Below are 18,759 nucleotides of genomic sequence, written 5' to 3' on the forward strand. Positions count from 1 at the left end.
AATCAAAGACACAATTCTTAAAATGTATTCTTTTATACTTAAACATATGTTTTGTATTTCTGAAATTTTTATATTGTTTCACTTTAAATTGAAAGTTCAGAGAGCAAATTTTATGATTAATTAGAAAAGTATGTCTTCTATAATTTAATATTTCGTTTAGTAAAATTTAAATAGTTTCATAGCCAATTAATGAATTAATTGAAATTATTCATTTAGGGCTCTATGACTGGGTTTTTATTTGCTTTATGTCTATGTTTTTGGATTGGATTTGGAAGCATGCTGAAAAGCAAAAAGATTCTAAGCTATCATCGAAGCACTGATAGTTGTCTGTCTAATGATACCATACTTGAATCTGAAAATTTTCAGTATAATATTTCAATTGAATCACTATCAAAGAACTGGACTATTGCTTCTGTTCAAAATGTCACATTTGTAAATAAAGACTCTGAGTAAGTCAAGCCTTATTTATGCAAATTTTTTTAATGACAAATTTTTCATGTAATTTATTTTAAAAATACTGTATTTAACTTCATATTTTAACATATACAAAAGATATAGAAACTGTTCATTAACACAAAACATATTGTTAAACTATATAGCATGTGAAATTATATTTTATCATTGTTATATGTGGCATTAAATTTGCAAACAGTCAAATGATCTGAGTTTTTTTTTCTCTGATTCTTATTTTTGATTATGCGTTTTTTAAAATTCATGTGATTCAAAGTCACATATTTAAAATGTAGATCTTAGTTTTCGTCCAAAATTTATTTAAATTAAATAAAATTTTCAAAATACTTTTTATTATATTGAAGATCATCATACAGAATTCATTTATTTTAATTATCCATTTGAAAAATTAAGCATTCAAGCTTAGATTGGCATTAATTCTGAAGAGAATTGTGTTTTTTTAAGTGAAAGTTTAAGTATGGGTTTATTTTAAAATAAAATTATCTTGCAAGTAAATAAAATTATATGTGAAAGAGTAATTGACATAAACTTGCAGGATTAATTGGTTTACAAAAGGTTAGGTATTCATGCGTGCATGTTCAAATTAAGTATTCATGCATGGCTGAAATAGTGAAATGCTTTTTAACAGAGGTTTTGAAACATTTATTATATTTTTATATCAAATTGATTTATGTTTTTAGTATGAAACATAGATCTTTCTGTATTAGCCATAGATTTAATGTTAAAGTTTTTTGTTATTATAATCACTTATTACAGTTACAGGTGCATTGGCCGAATAATTCCCAGAGGCAATATGAATAGTTCATAAATGAACTTTTGCATGGCACTTGCAGAAGTTTAATTAATAACATCTTTTTCCCATTATTAAAATGCTATGAGTATTTAATGTTTCAAATTACCATTTAGTTTAAAATAGCTGAATTTCAGTGCTATGTTGAAGGATAATTTTTGTAATTGTTTGGTATTATCAAAGTAGCTGGGAACAAAGGTCCTACTGTATTTCCTTTATACATTTGTAATTTTAATACTGTTTCTAACTGCATTTCTTATTTATCCAGGTACGTGCTTCCTTTGTACAAAGTATCTTATATGTGGTATGCTGGTATTGGATGGTCAGCTTGTATTATTGTTGGTCTAGGAGTGAGCTTGCTATTTAGTATGTTAATATTTATTAATTAATATAGTAGCTAATATTTTTTTATGTGATGCTTATTGAGAATATCCATGCTAAACTAAAATTTGTTGCTCTTATCTTTGTGGAGGGGGGGTGCTTTGAATATGAAAAAGTTTATGCATGTTTATGTTCATATACTATTTCAGGTTTTTAACATATTTATGTAAAGTATTTTCAAAAGTGAAAGTATATACAGATATATTGCATATTTTTTAGGTCATGTATAAAATAACAGCAGCAACAGCCAATAATAATAACAATTAGTTAATCAGGAGAGATTAAATTATTCATATTAAATTTGGTATCTAAAGAAGAAAACTGCAAATTTTTATCGTTATTTTGAAGTATTGTTTGAAGAGTATTCCTTCTTAAATTTCTTGAACACTATTTCAGTTCAGTGAAGGATGACACATCAATATTTTGTTTAGTGCAACATTTGTATCATCTTAGTAAAACGGTAGCTTTTTTCTATACTTGCGTATTAATGCAACCACCTTGGCATAATTAAGTGATTTTTTTTACAGATGAAAAAAAAAGTTACTTTTAAGGTACAAAATGGCAATTTTTGGTGCCGTTTTAAAAAATAGATTAAAAAAATATTAATATTTACTATAAGCTGGCAAATCGTATCAACATTTCAAAAGAAAACACACTTTAGTAATTTAAAGTACAAATTTTAATTATTAAATAAGGATTATATGATAATTAAGCAAATAAAATGCTTCTTTTTTGTGAAATTCATTAAGTTTTTTTCCACTCCTCTTCTCCCCAGGTGCACAGTGATCTGTTTTTGATTTTAAAAAAATCAGATTTGCACTAACTTGGCATCATGTGCGGTCTCGGCATTGCATGCTGTTTATCTACCAATACATCTAATTATTTTTCTGTAGTGGTGATTTTGCACCAAGTGTTCTTTCTGCAGAAATTTTGCTATAGTATCTTCCTTTGCTGGCAGATTCCACAAGCATATATTTTAAAATTGAATTTAAGGCAAAAAATATCATGATTTGTCTACAAAGAACCATTAGAACCATTAGAACTTAGAATGCAACAAAAAGATGTATGTGAAAATGGCAATGTTGCTTAATTGAAGGATTATTAGGGGCATGGTTGCCATGGCTGTCAAAGTTTGGCAAATTCTGAAAATTTGGTGACTTCTATTAAAGTAATTGTGATAAACAGCAAGTATCTGTTCTTATGTGAGGATCTTTTATTGAAGTATGTTAAACGTAATTTGAAAAAATGAGTGCATTTTTCAGTGTTTTCACATAAAACTGAATTGCTTGCCAATTTAATATGTGGCATAAGAGTTGTATCTGCTTGTAATTTATTTTTAAATTTTTCTTATTAAAAAAGGAAAAAAATTATCGTGAAAAACTTTGCATTGAAAATGTAAGGAATCATTTACTTGTGGACTTCGTCAACTAAGTATGCATAGTGTATTGCTTAGTTAGTTTCAGCGCATTGAAGGAAGTGTCTAGCTTTAGTATAGAGCTACTACATATTTGGGATTTTAAAACAGGAGTTAAACTGGAAGCTGGGAACAGTTTTTTGCAGCAGCATGCCATGGGTTTGACTAGGTTTAAACAAAAATTGTAATTCTGACTAAGATAACCACTTATACCTTTGGGTTCTCAGTGTCTGGTGTTGTTTTACAGAAAGTGAGGTTCACTACCTTTGTTTATATATGTTCTGAGAAATATTGTCCACTTTCAGAAACAATAGCTCGTATAGAATAATAGCAAAGACAAGTACAAAATGCATAATATGCTATGATAAATTTGTACAAATAATATTATGGGACTCGCGCCTTAATAAGTAAATAATTTTTTAATCTGATAGATACCGTAAAAATTGTATTATATTCCACTTTGAAATGATGCCCGAGATGCTGACTTGCATCAGTATCTTTGACTTTTTTAAGATATCACAAGAAAACATTCATGAACATGATTTAAAATATAGCACTAAAAGTGTAATTAATTTAAAAACTAAAGTGTCTAATTTCAATTACAATTAATTACATATTAATTGGATAAAATTTCTTATGACCTATTGCCAGTCTTTAACAGCATGCCTGAGGTAACTATGTGGACAGTTGTGTATGACTGGGTGTGAAAGTTAGATTGTCCATCCTGGCATAGAGGCAATGTAATCTGAAAGTATCCAATTTGTACAAAAACCCAAATGTAATCAAAGGGCAATTCCATTTGAGTATTCTCAAGAAAGATAAAATGTTATTCCTTTTAATGCTTTTTAAATTTAAGTAAAAGTTTGTTTGAGTTCTATCATGTAAAATATTAGCATGTTAACCTAATACCACTCTTCCGTTGAGAGCCAGGGGCATAGCAAACATAACCGGCACCAGGAGCACAATACCTTTTGATGAGCTCCCCAAGAAAACATATAGTACTCATAATAAGAATATAATGCAAATAATAAAAGGATGCAGATACTACTTAAATTACTCTATAATATATAACAAATAGTCACTACCTATCTACACTTCTACAAAATACTATACTGTTTTTTGGGATAAACAAGGACACAGGCTCAAGTTAGGCATTAAATTTGAGACTAAAATTCTAGTTAATAAAGATAAGACTAGGATTGGATTTCAAACATAGTGGAAACATATTTATAAAATTGTTTTAAAAAAGATAGTTTCTAAACAATGAAAAAAGTTAATATGTATTTTATATAAATAGATATATTTATTATTAATAATATAATATTATAATTACTGTGAATCCATTTTTCTTATTAGCAAATTTATCACTTCATCAAAGTCTATCTTTGCAAATTTTCCTCTTTCCACACTTAAAAATGCTAGGCCACTTAGCAGTTTCATCCCATCGTTGATCATAGATATGTCAAAATTAATTTTAATTCACTGAATGAAAATTCATAGCTAGCAGTTTATACTGAAATAGAAAGGAATATTTGAAGTAATACTCTCAGGTTTGGAAAATCTTCTCCATACAAGATTATAAAGGTTAGAAGTTGTAATGGAGTTCTAGTTTGTAGATGTGTCAAAATTAATTTTAGCTTGCTGAACGAGCGTTCACAGTTAGCAATTGATTCTGAAATAGTAAAGAGTATTTGAAGTGCAACTTTCAGGTTTGGAAAATCGTCTCCATGCAAGATTATAAAGCTTAGAAGCTCCAATGGAGTTCTAATGCAGTTCAGTTTCTTTTCTGTTATGGAATAATATCTTGTAGTCATATATTTTGGCATAGTTCCATTAAAATCAGTATTATAAAATTCATTAAAATTTTTACAAATCTTTTCCATATCATTGTCAGCATTAACCTTGTTTAATAAATTTTCAATGTCCAGTAAATATCTAAATTTGGAATTAAGATCACTTAGTCATGTAAATTGTGTACTTATTTCCTGCTACAGAGGATCAAGAATGCTTTCCGTAATGCGAGAAATTTCAAAATCTGCAGAAAGGCCAACATCTCCAGTCGATTCTCCGGGCATTTTTTTGGCATCTTCTAACATGGGTTGTTATATTATTATCCCATTTTTCACAAAGAGGCTTTGCCTTTTCTATTGCTCCTTTACAGATCTTATCTCGAATTACTTCAAATTCATTTGCTATTGATTCAAGATTATAGAACACTTCTCTAAAATTCATTTTAGGATCTTGTAATTTGAGCTGCACACGGTATCATTTCTGCTCAAGATTTCATGCCAAAAGTGGACTAAAATTATGAAATTAAAATTCAGTGTATTTTACAATAAAATTATAGCTTCACTTCTGGTGTTACTTGTGCTGTGTGTTCTCTGCTAATTTTTCTAATAGTTCTAATTCTTCCAGATACTAACACTAATTGCTTGTCCTCTGGTGCTCCATTGTGTTTCAGATTCATGTTTAACAGTTATCTTTAAAGGGTTTTTTAATAATTCTTGTCTTAATGTTGAATGAGAAAAAAAAAAAAAGAGATATATGTTTTCAATTATTCCCAAACATATTATAAAGATTGGATCTTGCTTAACTGCAGTAACTCTTACAAAATTTGAAGAGTGGTTATCACAGTTTACAAATAATACTTTATTATTTTTTTGTATAATATTTTATTGAATGCTAGATATGTAACCTGACATCATGGCTGCATTAACATAACACTGTGATCTACAGTTTGTTAATGAAATCTCATTATACTTTAATTTTTTTTTTAAATTATATTTTAAATTGAGGCTGCATCTTCAGCACGTATTTCAATAAATCCCAAAAAAAGGTTCTTTGACAGAAATTTTTCTGTTAATAAAATCAACGTCTACATGCTGAAAGACTTGCAACATTTATTCTTAATGAACAATATCAGGAGTTGAATATCTACAATATTCATTTCTTTTGATGTCACTTATTAGTTGATTTTGAGCTGTTGATGCCAATAGATGAATAAATTTGTTTTGAATTTGTAATAATGAGACAGTTCTTTTCTGGGAACCATTTGGCATCCTTCTTCAAGTCATGCCTGGGGCATGATAAACTGTCATGCCCTCCCTTGCTATGCCACTGTTGAGAGCACACCACTAGTTCTATGAGTTTCATCATGACAAATAGTAATAGAGAATAATTTTAATCCAATTGTTTACCAACATCAAAAGACTTCAGTGACTAATGAAGACTTCAAAACTGACTAATGAAGACTTCAAAAGATAGAGAAAGATTGTTTTATGAAGATTTGTTAGAAAAGTACTATTGTGTAACATTTTCCTTTCATAAAGGTGCTGTCACCTTTATGCAGACTGAACCATATTTGGTAAAACTGAAATCTTCACAAGCATTTCTGAAGTATGTTGGGACATAGCTATGCAAATTGGATTTTTTTGCTTGCTTTATTAACCAGAATAACAGATTAAAACCCTTGCATAATGGTACAGATTGAGTTGTGAACCCTTTTCATACTTTGGCAGCAATTTACTTAAGTTTTGTTTCTATTTTAAAATTTTTCCCCTTTTGACCAATTTGTTTCTTTTTAAAAATTTCCCCCCATGTGACCATTGATGCTCAGCTGTACAGTAATTATATTATTTTAAGAATTTGTCAGAGTTAGATAGGATAAAAAAAAAAATGGTGTTCTTGCCATTAAGTTGTATGTTTAATGGAAATCTAATTTTTGGTTTATATTTTGCATTTGAACATTAAAATAAAAATTAGATGCATTTAAGTATGTAGATCTCATGTTATCTCTCAAGATTCCAAAGAGAGTAAGATTTCCCATAGTTTAACTTTTGTCCATATACATTTTTATGTAAAAATTTTATTGGAAGCCTGATGAAAGTTGAATTAATTTTCCTTTTCCTTTTAAATATCTATTGATATAAAATAGCAGGTATTGTGTGAGTAGTTTCACTAATTTTTTTTTATTATTTTGTTATGTATGAAAAACATATACAATGACTAGAATTCATATTCTGGTAATTAATATTCATATCACATTTAAATTAATTTTCTTTTTAGGAAAAGAACAAGTTAATCCAGTACTTTTAAGTCCATTGGCTAAATTTTGGAATGTTAATCAAGGACCACTTCCAGAGGTACATTTCTATTTTACATAACATAATTTTAACAAATCATGTGATTTAAGTGTGGTTCTTGTCTTTTATGTTCTAATGCCAAAATATAGTGTCTTTTAGAAAGCAATAATCTTTTGTTGTTCGTTTTAAAATTTAATAAGAAATGATGTGAGTAAAGTGTACATTTATTAGAATTTATTCATTCCATCACAGGATTGAATAGGTATATGTGTGTTCATATAAATCTAAGCATTGTGAAAGAATTGTATCTTTATATTCAAATTTATTTATTTAATCACTGTTCAGATTTATTTATTTAATCTTTCTTCAATTGCATAGTAAGTATTTTTTCTTCCAAATTATGAATTGAATGCATAATAGTTTTAAGATATTTATGAAATTGCTATTCAAATATTAAATGTAACCAAATGAATAAATTTAATTTCTATGTAAGAATTAGATGTTAATAGCACTAGCTAATAGTAGTGGAAAAGTATATAAATTGAGATGCAAAAGTTGCAAATAAGAATTATAGCAATATCAAAGAAATGACTGAAAAATGAACAGTTAAAAAGACTGGGAAATAACACTCGACTCTTCAGGGGGAATTAGCTTATTTCACACTCTTCCCAACTATTCAGACATCTTGTTTTGTCCTTCCCATGTATATGTAAATATGCATAGTGTAAATTAAAAGTTATTACAGTACAAAGTCCAAGATCTGTACTCGTCGGGACTTAATTGATTGGGATTTTTCTGGATATTAGATCATCAGTTTAAATCTAGTAAGACGGCATGTAGAAATAATAAAATAAAAAACATAAAATCTTAATTTATGAAATAATTAAGCATTTATGATCTAAAGGATATCACAATTTAGAAAACCACGTTTTAATTTTTTTTTTATTTTTTTTTATCTCTTATTAAGTGCTTTGCCCTTGGGCACTACACGGAAAGGGAGGGATGCCTCGTGGAGGTCTTTTTAAGGGAAACTGGCTCGTATCCACATTACACATGGGGAAAACCACGAAAACGCCCATGCAGCCAGCCCGTTCCCCGAACGAACTACCAGTGTTCAGCAGCTTTTACCGCTCAGCCGCTGGTGGGCTTAATATTTATTTGTCTACTTTATTAAACATTTCTTTCAAGTTTTTTAAGTTGCTTCATTTTTTGTGCCATTACTTTCTCTTTAATTCTTTAGACACATAATTTGTTCAGTTACAAAGTTCCATTGTTGAAGGCCTGTAATTTCTGTGTCTAGGATTCCAACTAACTTGTTAATAAAACTGTTTTCATTCTCCCTGTTCACTTTCTTCACTATCAGTAGCGGTATTTTATGGATCTAGAACCATATTACGAATTTTGCCATTCGTTGATTGATGAACGAGGAGCATTGTCTTCATAATGAAAAACTCCTTTTATATCATCCTCCTTTATTTATTACCGCTTCTCCATATTTCTCTACAAAATTCGTTAATTAGAAAATTTAACCTTGTTTGCGATATCCAAAAACCTTCAGATTCGCGGCTATCATCATAATAGCTATCGTTCACTGTACATATTTGGCTATGTATCATGAGATTGGCGATTAAAGACAAGTTGTTCCGCTAAATTTTATCTTGTTCCTATTGCGCACTGAGACAATTAAGCCTGAATTGTTTATTATACTTACGCCTATTTCTTGCACATGTTTAAGGCTTATCTGAGTCTAAACATGTGCATAGTGTAATATTTTCTCACATATACTTAAGGTTTATTGAGGGCCTGCATTAGAAATCCTACCGCCGGATGCAGTCTCTGTGGATCCTAAATTATGCTACCAAGCACCATCCTTTGTCTTCCCTAAATTCTGCCGCTCGATGCTGCCATAGGAGCTCTACTGCTCGTTCTGGGTTTATGCGAATAACAAATCAGTTATTCTCAATTCAAATAGCACTAAATGTATTCTTTTGGCCTATGAGTATCATTAGAAAAATGTATTTTTAGCATATGAAAAGATATTTCTGTTAAATTTTTTCTGTCAACGTTTCTGTAACTTAAATCTGTAATCATCGCCAAGCACAATGTCAACATAAAAGGTTACTGTACTCTTTGTTATTCAATTCCTAATATAAAAAAATTGTTTAGATATCGTTACATGAGTCATTACCCGAGTTGTTGTTGATAAACATGCGGTCATGAAAGCAAAATGTAATAAATAATGATTCGCCAGGTTGGCATCAGGCATATTAGTAGGTGTAAAATCAAGGATGTTTCTGTGTAGAATGTTTTGGTTTGAGATGTAACAAGTAGATACACAGCTATGGAGCCAAATACACAGCTATGGATCATACAAATTTATGCTAAAATGATTGTTTCTTCAACAACATTGTATTTTATTTAGTGCCAAAGTGAAATCGAGAATCGTGACTCTCTACATGTTTTATTATGCGGGGAAGGGGGGTGATCAAATACGCATGCGTAAAGCACACACACAAATGAATAAAAGAAAATTTTTAAAAAGTTGGTGGTGGCTTTGAGGTCCGGATTTTAGATCATTTCGGATATATATGTGTCAATAATTGAATATTTAAGTATAATAATTTTTAATTTACATATGTATGGCAAAGATGAAACACGATGTTTGAGCAATAGGGAATAGTGTAAAAAAAAGTAATTTCCCCTGAAGAGTCAGGATTATTTCACTGTCTTTTCAATTGTTCATTTTTTGGTCATTTCTTTGATATTGCTGTAATTTTTATTTGCAATTTTTGCATCTCAATTTATATACTTTCCTCTACTATTAGCTAGTACTTGTATGGCATTTTGTCCATATGTCACTTTTCTTTTTTTACATACTTCTTTTCAAAATAATTTTACCTTTTGGATTTTATAAAATTAATTTTTCTTTACCTTTTCTATTACGACTTTGCAGATTGGAATTTAATGTAGTCTTCAGAAATTATAATTCTTAGTTTTATTTTTTTGGCATTCATTTTTACTGTATTTGAATGTTAATAGAAGTATTCCCTTTCATTCATTTGGTTGTGTTTAATTAAATCACTACAGCCTAGGCACAGGATTCAATAACAGACCTTTTCTTTTGTTTATGTTGTTTGTGTATATATATATATGAATTTGATTTTTAAGAGACCATGTTGTAAATGATTTAGGTATTTGAAGTTTGAAAGGGTAATAATTAAATTGCTACTTAGTATCTGCATATGCAACAATATCAGAGTTTTGAATGAAAATTCAAATTCTGATCTTTATATGCATTTGAGAATTTAAAGTATGACAAAAAATTATACTTATGATTCTAAGACTTTTTTTTTTTTTTTTTACTTTTACTTTTAAGAAATGTTTTGTTGGAGTTTCCATAATGGATTCAGCAAATGAGTGAATTTCAGTATATTCATCAAGCATGAAGCAAAAATACAAAAATTAATTAGTGGATTTAATGCAGTTAATTATTACAAAATAAAAATTTTATTATTTCAAAAATTTTTTAATGTGTTCAAGAAAGGCATTATGCATTAATATAAATGAGCTGTGATGAATGTTATGAAACTTCAAAATGAAATTAGTTTTGTTTCTTATCTTAATGGTCAGATTTGAAAATGTATACTTATGTATGACTTATTACAGCATGCGCTATAATATTAATTTGATAGCCACCCAAAAGCTGCATCATTTGAAGCCTCTTCTTAATCAAGTACATCAAAAATAGATATTTTTCCATTTCTGATGCAGAGTGAAATCCAAACTGCCAAAGTACCAGTGAAAAGTTTTTAAATCTCTAAAAGATTTTTAGTATTTTTATTGCTTCTAAATTTACTTAAAAATTAAATTATTAAAAACATTTAATTCATAAACCAAGTGAAAAATCTCAGCACATCTTTTGTTTATGTGTGCTACACAAGAACTGACAGTATTTCAATTTTCACTCTGATTCCATGTTGTGAGATTCAGATTTAAGTTTTGGAGTCTGGTAGTACCAAAAATAATAGCTTTCAGTACAGAATTAGAAAACAGATTTTTTTATGAGCATTGGATGTTAAAATATGGAAAATATGGTAAATTCTTTTTAATGACATCATTTTAAAGTTACTAAAACAGTGACTAAACAGATTTGTGTCAAAAGAATTTTTCATCTGTAATTTATTTCTTTTGACAATACTGAACCAACCAATAGTGTATTGATCAAATGATCTGAACTTTTGGTGATGAGGGATCATGAATTGCAACAATTTACAGCTTGTTAATTAATAAATTATTCCTCTACAAAAAACTCTGAACTTTTAATGAATTGTTTATTAGTTTCATAAAACCATCAACAATTTTTGAAGAAGGTGCATAAGTCAATCTGATGTCTGTTCCATCAAAAGTGTAATAGTTGCATGCCAAATTGAATGAAAGGAAAGTAAAGATACTTTTTGATTTAAAGAGCAGGCCTTTTTTTGTGACTGCATGCCCATATATGAGTTGTTCACTGCAGAAATCAATTAACTACACACACATAACACACACACACACAAAAAGAGAAATGCAATGAACTAATGTACATTGTTTTAAAATTTCCTTTCTAATGTGAATTTAAATAAATATTGCAGAATGCATAAAAACAGATGTAGCTAATGGTATATAAAATTAGCAAAAAAGAATAGCTAAAAAGTAATCATCAATTACAATGTAATTTATAATTACATAAATTACAATGTTCCATTGCAACATTGTAATTATTCATTGATTAATCACAAAATATTGAAATTAAAACCAAATTTATAGGAATTGGGAAATGATGGGAAAATTAAGTCTTCTCTCTCTCATTTTTTCTTTAATATGGTATATGGTTACCTCGAACTGATATGCATAGTTCACATCTTGATTTCAGTGACTTTATCAAAGGGTCGATTAAGTCTTGGGGAATTGCACACCACTTTCAGCTCATGGAGGGTCAGGTGAGAAATTTGCCATGCTGAAGTTTGGGGCCATAAGGCATCTCACATGTGCTTAGTTGGGTTCAAGTCAGGTGAGTAATGTGGTCAAACCATTCAAGTGATATCTTATGTTTTCAAGTATTCTGACACTACATATGCTTGATGAGGCCAAGCATTATCTTCCATTAGCAAAATTTCTGTGCCCACAGCACCTCTAAACAGTCTAACTTGCCATCCCAATACCTCATCCACATTTCTCTGAGCAGTTACAGAACCTTCTTGAAAGATATGGCAGCACAGTGTGGCCATTTATAACAATTCCTTCCCAAACCATTAAACAGTGGTCTCAGAAACGGGATATTTCACAGACAAGGGAAGACTAATTGCATGTTCCTACCTCTCTCCAAATCAAAATACATCTAGAATCCTGTTCAGACTATGTCTAGTCATCAGTAAACAACACTCTGGCCCAGTTATCTTAGCTGCATTGAACGTGATGATGGCATCAGTTTCAACGGACTTCTCAGGAAGCTGGGTGAGTGGGACACAAACCATTGGTTTTTCTTTTATTTCTCATTAATCCATTAGGCAGCAGTAGAATGGGTAATTCGAGTTTCTGTGAAGTCTGAAGGTCTAAAACCAAATTTCTTGTAGTCGCTTTATGGTTTCTTTGAGATGATGACGACAGAAAACAGTCTTCTGACATTGCTCTTCATCGCTCTTGAACAGGCTATCAACTATCCAATGCTTAAAATCTGCTCCAAACTCTTGATATAACACATTGAGGGATATTTAGATCTTGTACAACCTCCATTTGTGTTTGATGTCCCTCAATTCTAACAATTATTTGCCACTTTTGACCTTCCCTTAATTGATGCCTTTGAGCCATAACTAATACTGGTCAGTCTCAGCCATAATACTGGTCAGTCTCAGAAAGCACATTCACTTTAAACAACACTACAGACCAGAATTCCAACATTCTTCCACTGTACATAACATTGTCAATCACCGAATTTGCATATTTCTAATGCTAATGTATGCAAGGAAGTGCAATTTTGTGTTCAAGTGTATTTGATTATGTAAATAATTACAGCATTGGGCATTGGTTGCAACATTAACTTAGGCTATTTTTCTCATTATCCTTTAATTTTGATGACCAGTATTGTAATATTTGAATTGTATGAGTGGGGCTTAGACCTTTCTAAATTTATCCTGTACATTTTAAGCCAGTTTACTGTAAAACCTTGCAGTGGCTACTTTTCTGTTAATGACTGAATTTCTTAAGGTTTTGTTGACAAAAAATATGTTGGGGAGTTTTTGGATTATATTAAATGGTACTTTTTTTTTTACCCTTTGATTGTATCATACCAATTATCTGGTGAAAAAATGTTTTGAATTTTTTCGTATGTGACTTAATAACGACAAAATCTGAATTAGGCAAATAGCTATGTCCACTTAACACAAATTTCATTTCAGTTGACTCAGTTCTTATTTCCATACCTTAAACAAGTTTCTATAAACTTAAAATTTTGTTGGGTACATGAATTTGAAAATGTTATTTAAAAAAGTTTTTTTTTTTTAATTTAAGTCTTTATTTTCTTCATAAGTATTTATTTATAATTTTTAACATAAGTATTTATTTATTTTCAACATAAGTCATTATTTTCATCATGCTTAATAAAGGCATGAGAAAATTTCTTGAGACCCACGAGATCCTTCAGTTTCTGGCTAAACATACAGTTTATGTTTTTATTGAAATATGGCAACTGAAGTTATAAACATATAAATTTTGCTTATATTAAGCATAATAATAAATGTATGTGGTCAATATAGGAATGATTAGAACTCTTTCTAAGTTGAAAGAAAATATGAAAATTTTTTGGATTCTGCCATTCGATCTGCAGCCATCTTACCACAAGCCCATTCAGACTCATATAAGTGAGTTTCCTTTCAAATTCTGCCATCTGAATTCTGTTGCCATCTGAAGATGGATTTTTTATTTGCAAAGAGTCACAAGTTTGGCATGTATCCCTAAATGGTTGTTTAAAATGTAAATTAAATTTTGGAGAGAATACCTAATAGTAATATTTTTCTTTCACTGGTACTACATTTTCCTTTTCTTATTGTGTGACGTATAGTTCATACATTTTCTTAATATTTAGGTTAGGATTTAAATATTGCCATCTTGGAGTATGAGCTTTGGTGTAGTAATTAATGCAGGCTGGAGATTACTCTATATGTTTTTTAACATGTCATCTATTTTATTGCTTGCAACATGGCCATTGCGCTGATTAACCAAATATGTAACTTGTTCTTTATTACAACATTTGTCTATCTGTCTGTCACTTGCTTGATAGGTGTCCTTAAAATATTTTTTGCCAGTGGGAATATCATGTCAGTCTTTTTGAAAATAATGCATAATGAAATGTAGTCTTGTTTCTTTAGTATTATTTGTGGAGCATCTTCTTTTTATTTCTTTAATACAACTGCTTAAGAAAGTATTTTGCTCAAGTTGACTATATAAACTGTAAAATGCCTTCATCGCAATCTCTCTCTCATCCGAAATAACTTTTTGATTGCATGTCTGATGACATTTTCATTTTAAATCAACAAATGTTTTTCAAGTATTAAATTTCCTCCTCTATTCATGTATGCCAAACCTTCTGTTCTCTTATGCTTTTGCAAATTATGCATTCAGTTATAAGGCTTATAGCTTCTTTTCCTCCCAATCAATATGTTTGTTGCAATATTTTTATTGTTAGAATCAGAAGAAATTGAATGTAAACATAACTGTTTTCTTGAGCCAAGCCTTCTGTTAATAAATCATATTAAAGAACCATCACTATTCACTATTTTACCACATCCAAATTGTTCTTAGTCTCTTTCATCTTGCTTATAATGGCATAATATTTATTTCCTTAAAAATAACTGTCGAATTGAAGTAATGTTTTATAATATTTCAAACACAATACTTGATTCTCTGACAACTATATTGTGACTAAATAATTTGTTTTACTTTAATTCTGATAAAATGGCCGTAAAAAAATTATCATTGTCATTCAGAACATGCTGCTGGATTTGAGTTGAATTATTGCAGCAATTTACATTAAAGTATGGAGTTAATCAAAATCCCTCCTGAAATAAATTATCTATTATTCAATGGCTTAAAGCATTTTGTTGTTTAATGGTGTTAATCTTTGTTATTTGGGAAATTTATTATAAATATAAAAAGCTATAAGTGAACCAAGTGCTTTGATAAGCAAAAACTTTAAAATTTCCAAAAGGCGAGTTAATTGTTTTGTGCAGCGAACAGCTCATATAGCAGATACATTTTCTCTGAATTATCCCTTTTTAAAACAAACTGAAGCTGCGGCATAAACTTAAGAATTGATGTTTCATTTCATCCACTGATTTCATGGTGAATAATTTTCTTTCCATTAGCAATAAAAAATATCTCGATCAAGTAGAAATTGAGTTTTCTATATCCAGTGGCTCACAAAAGTGTTCGGACACTTATGAGTTTCAGTGAAATATTGCATTATTCATTAATAAAAACTAATGTTTTAGAATGATAATTTTTTAATAATATCTATAAATTTCTCTTAGCAAAACTACATTTATTATTTTATAAAGGTATTAAAACTTTTTTTTTGTGTGTGTTTTTTTTTAAATCAGTAATAAAAAAGTAACCGAAAAGTTACCTGACAGAAGTCTTTGGACGCTTTAAAGAAATCTGCCCATATTAGTAACTGTTGTAGTATTTCTGTCAATTAGTATTTTGTAGTATATCCTGTAGTGTTTATGACAGCTTTCAAACATCTGGGCATGCAGTTCACCAGTTTTTTTTCCAATATTTGCATCAATGTTTCTCCTTTCTTCCATCATTACTGTTTTTAGTTTGGTTTTGTTTTAATGTTGTGTCTTCCTACTGTAACCTATAATTCTTTTAAATGTTTTGTGTTAGGTTTAAATCTGGTTGCTAAGGTGGTGTTTTCAGAACTTGTAGACACCCAAAAGGCAATTGTCGAGGGCCATGTGCATAGAATCATTATCCTGATAAAAAAAAATAAAGTTGTTTACAGTATCTAAATTTTGGCCAGCTAATTTAAAAGTATCTTTTAAAGTATTTAAATAAAGAGTATGGTTCATTATACCATCAATAAATACTAAATTATTTAATCCTGATGCTGACATGCACCCTCACACAAGAGCACCTTCACTGCCATGCTTTACTTTTCTAACCAAGGTCTTGGAATTAAGCTCCTTCCCCCCCCCCTCCATGCAGTTATATGCCCATTGGAACCAAAAATGTTAAATTTGCTTTCATCTGCAAATAAGACATTCCAATATGTTTGGGGTTTTTTTTACCATTCATTTTGGGAAGAAAAGCCTAAGCTTTCTATTTTTTGCACATGCAAAAAATTTTCTTCAGACAGAGTGCCCATATAATCCAGCTGATCTGAGTACTCATCAAAGAGTTTTAAGTGAAATTGAAGTAGAAAATTTTTTAGTAAATACTGTAGAAATATTTACAACACTCAAACATGGATTTTTCACAGATTTTCTATCCATAAATCTCTCATCACATTGAGTCCTCTTTGCCGAACAACTTCTGACTTTATTTTGGACCTGAATTTTCTTCTTTAAAGCATTTTATCACATACTGAACCATAGAATGGGATAAATTTACAAATTTAGCGATATCCCAAACCGAATTTCCATACTTATGATAAAAATTATCAATTTTCAAATGCTATTCGTTGTTTCTTTATGACTACGAGACATTTTTAAATGTTGAATAAAATGTAACAAAGTAAGCAAGCAAAAAATAAAGTCAAACAATTTTTTAAACGTCACTAAAATACAAAAATTAAAAAAAAAAAAAAAAAAGGTAGACTATAATTTGATTTATGAAATTTTACGAAAATATTGTGCGATCACTTTTGTGGCATGTTTTATCTATGCCTCCTTACAGTTTCAATTTGAGAGAAGGAAAATAAGTCAGCATTAAAAATGAAAAGTTTGGTTTTATTCAAAATTACATGGAGATGATATGGAAAAATATCGGCTTTATATTCAAATTCAATTCCAGGTTACAGTGCCGTTTTCTGCAAATTTTTAAAATGTGTGAACACTTTTGTGAGACACTGTATAAAGTAAATAATTTAGTTTCAGATTTAGATAAGAAGCTTCAGATTTGTGTTCTGATATAGCATGGGCAGAAATTGCAGAATTAGAAGATATGGTTGCATTCAGTACAAAGTATTCACAGTTATAATGCTTGCATTTTTAATAATACAGAGGGTGTTTACACATTTTTAGAACAACTTTGATAAAGAATTAAAAAGAAGCAAATGTTTTAGAATAAAAATTTCATACAACAATTTATTACTTGAAATGAGGAGTATCATCTGCTACTTTTAAATTTATTCTTCTATCAAAATATCACATGTAAACGAGCTGTGGATTGAGGGATGTGTTTTTGCACTTCTAGAAAAGAACCATTCCTATTCCATAATTTATAAACATTGTGAAATGCATAATATTAAACCAAGTGCAAAACAAACAACATTATTAATTGGAAAGGAAAAAAGCCTCTGTCATTACATCCGCACCGAACAAAGACACCAAACAAATACCTGAAAAAGTTATCTACCATTAGTAATGTTTCTAAAGTTAAAGGGCTGGTAACAAAAGAAAATATACGGACACAGAAACCAATATAATTGGGAAGTCTTTTTTTAAATGCATCACAGCAACATTAAACAAAATAATACACTAAGATTTATGAATTAAAAAAGCTAAACAGAATAATATTCACCTGCTTTTGTAGCTAAACACAGAACTAGCTGAACACCTGCCATGTAGCTAAACACAGAGCAATTTTTAGAACCTTGTGTGAAAATTATTTAGCTGGAGATAAGTGGGAATATGTTGTACCCATTATGAGGCATAGGTTTACCTAAGTGACAGGAACAAAAATACTATATTTATTATAAAAAACAAAGAGAAAATTATACAAACCTGTTTCCATCATTGCAAAGAAAGTTTCAGTAAGGCCGTTTATGATTGTCACATGATTCTTTTACAATGGAAAATAAAAACAAGAAGAATGGGAAGAAATGTTAAAATCAACTCAGGAAGAAATGTTAAAAGCAGCTCAGTGTACTATCAAGAGAATATTTTATGTCACAGAAGAAATTCCAATTCTTTATCACAGTGACTTTTAAAGAGTAAAACTTCCTCAACATAAAGCAACAAGTAATACTTTGAAAAGTATCACTGTATTCCTTGAAACAATAAAGACTGATACACGCATTGCTCATATACTTTTCAACTTATTCTTACAAAGTCACCTGATGTTTCATCTATGGGCTGTTGTACCTCTGGTCTCTCGTCCTCGGTTCTTCTAAGCACAAACCTGCCATGAGTGATGGACTCTGAAAAGTAGGGGAAGAGGAATGGTAATGAATATCCCTGGAAATTTTACAAAAAGCTCTTTTTGTCATGGAAATCACAATGCAGACATATAGTCCAGAAAAAAGGCTATCAGATCAAGCATTTAAAAAATTACTCTTTACATTTTAAAAATTTATTAAATGGCCCTGAAATTGTTCTAAAAATGTATAAATACTCTTTGTTCCTCATTGAAACACAATCTCT

At 29.8% G+C, this 18,759-nt stretch overlaps 1 protein-coding gene across 5 annotated transcripts in view; it reads left to right on the forward strand.

Annotated features, from left to right (window-relative positions):
- The window catches only part of LOC118201299 (putative sodium-dependent multivitamin transporter), a 163,325-nt gene that overhangs the window by 129,197 nt on the left and 15,369 nt on the right, over positions 1 to 18,759 (forward strand). For all 5 annotated transcript variants that reach the window (XR_015041185.1, XR_015041186.1, XM_085816933.1 and 2 more), the window contains 3 exons: positions 217 to 449; positions 1,530 to 1,627; positions 7,122 to 7,198. Coding sequence is in view for 3 of the 5 variants with exons in the window: in XM_085816933.1 (XP_085673059.1) it covers positions 217 to 449; positions 1,530 to 1,627; positions 7,122 to 7,198 (408 nt within the window). In the remaining 2 variants the exon portion in view is untranslated. The remainder of the gene's footprint in view (positions 1 to 216; positions 450 to 1,529; positions 1,628 to 7,121; positions 7,199 to 18,759) is intronic.

Source organism: Stegodyphus dumicola, chromosome 5, assembly GCF_044657685.1.
Source record: "Stegodyphus dumicola isolate Sdum_Otavi_A_Nest chromosome 5, ASM4465768v1".
Taxonomy (NCBI): Eukaryota; Metazoa; Arthropoda; class Arachnida; order Araneae; family Eresidae; genus Stegodyphus; species Stegodyphus dumicola.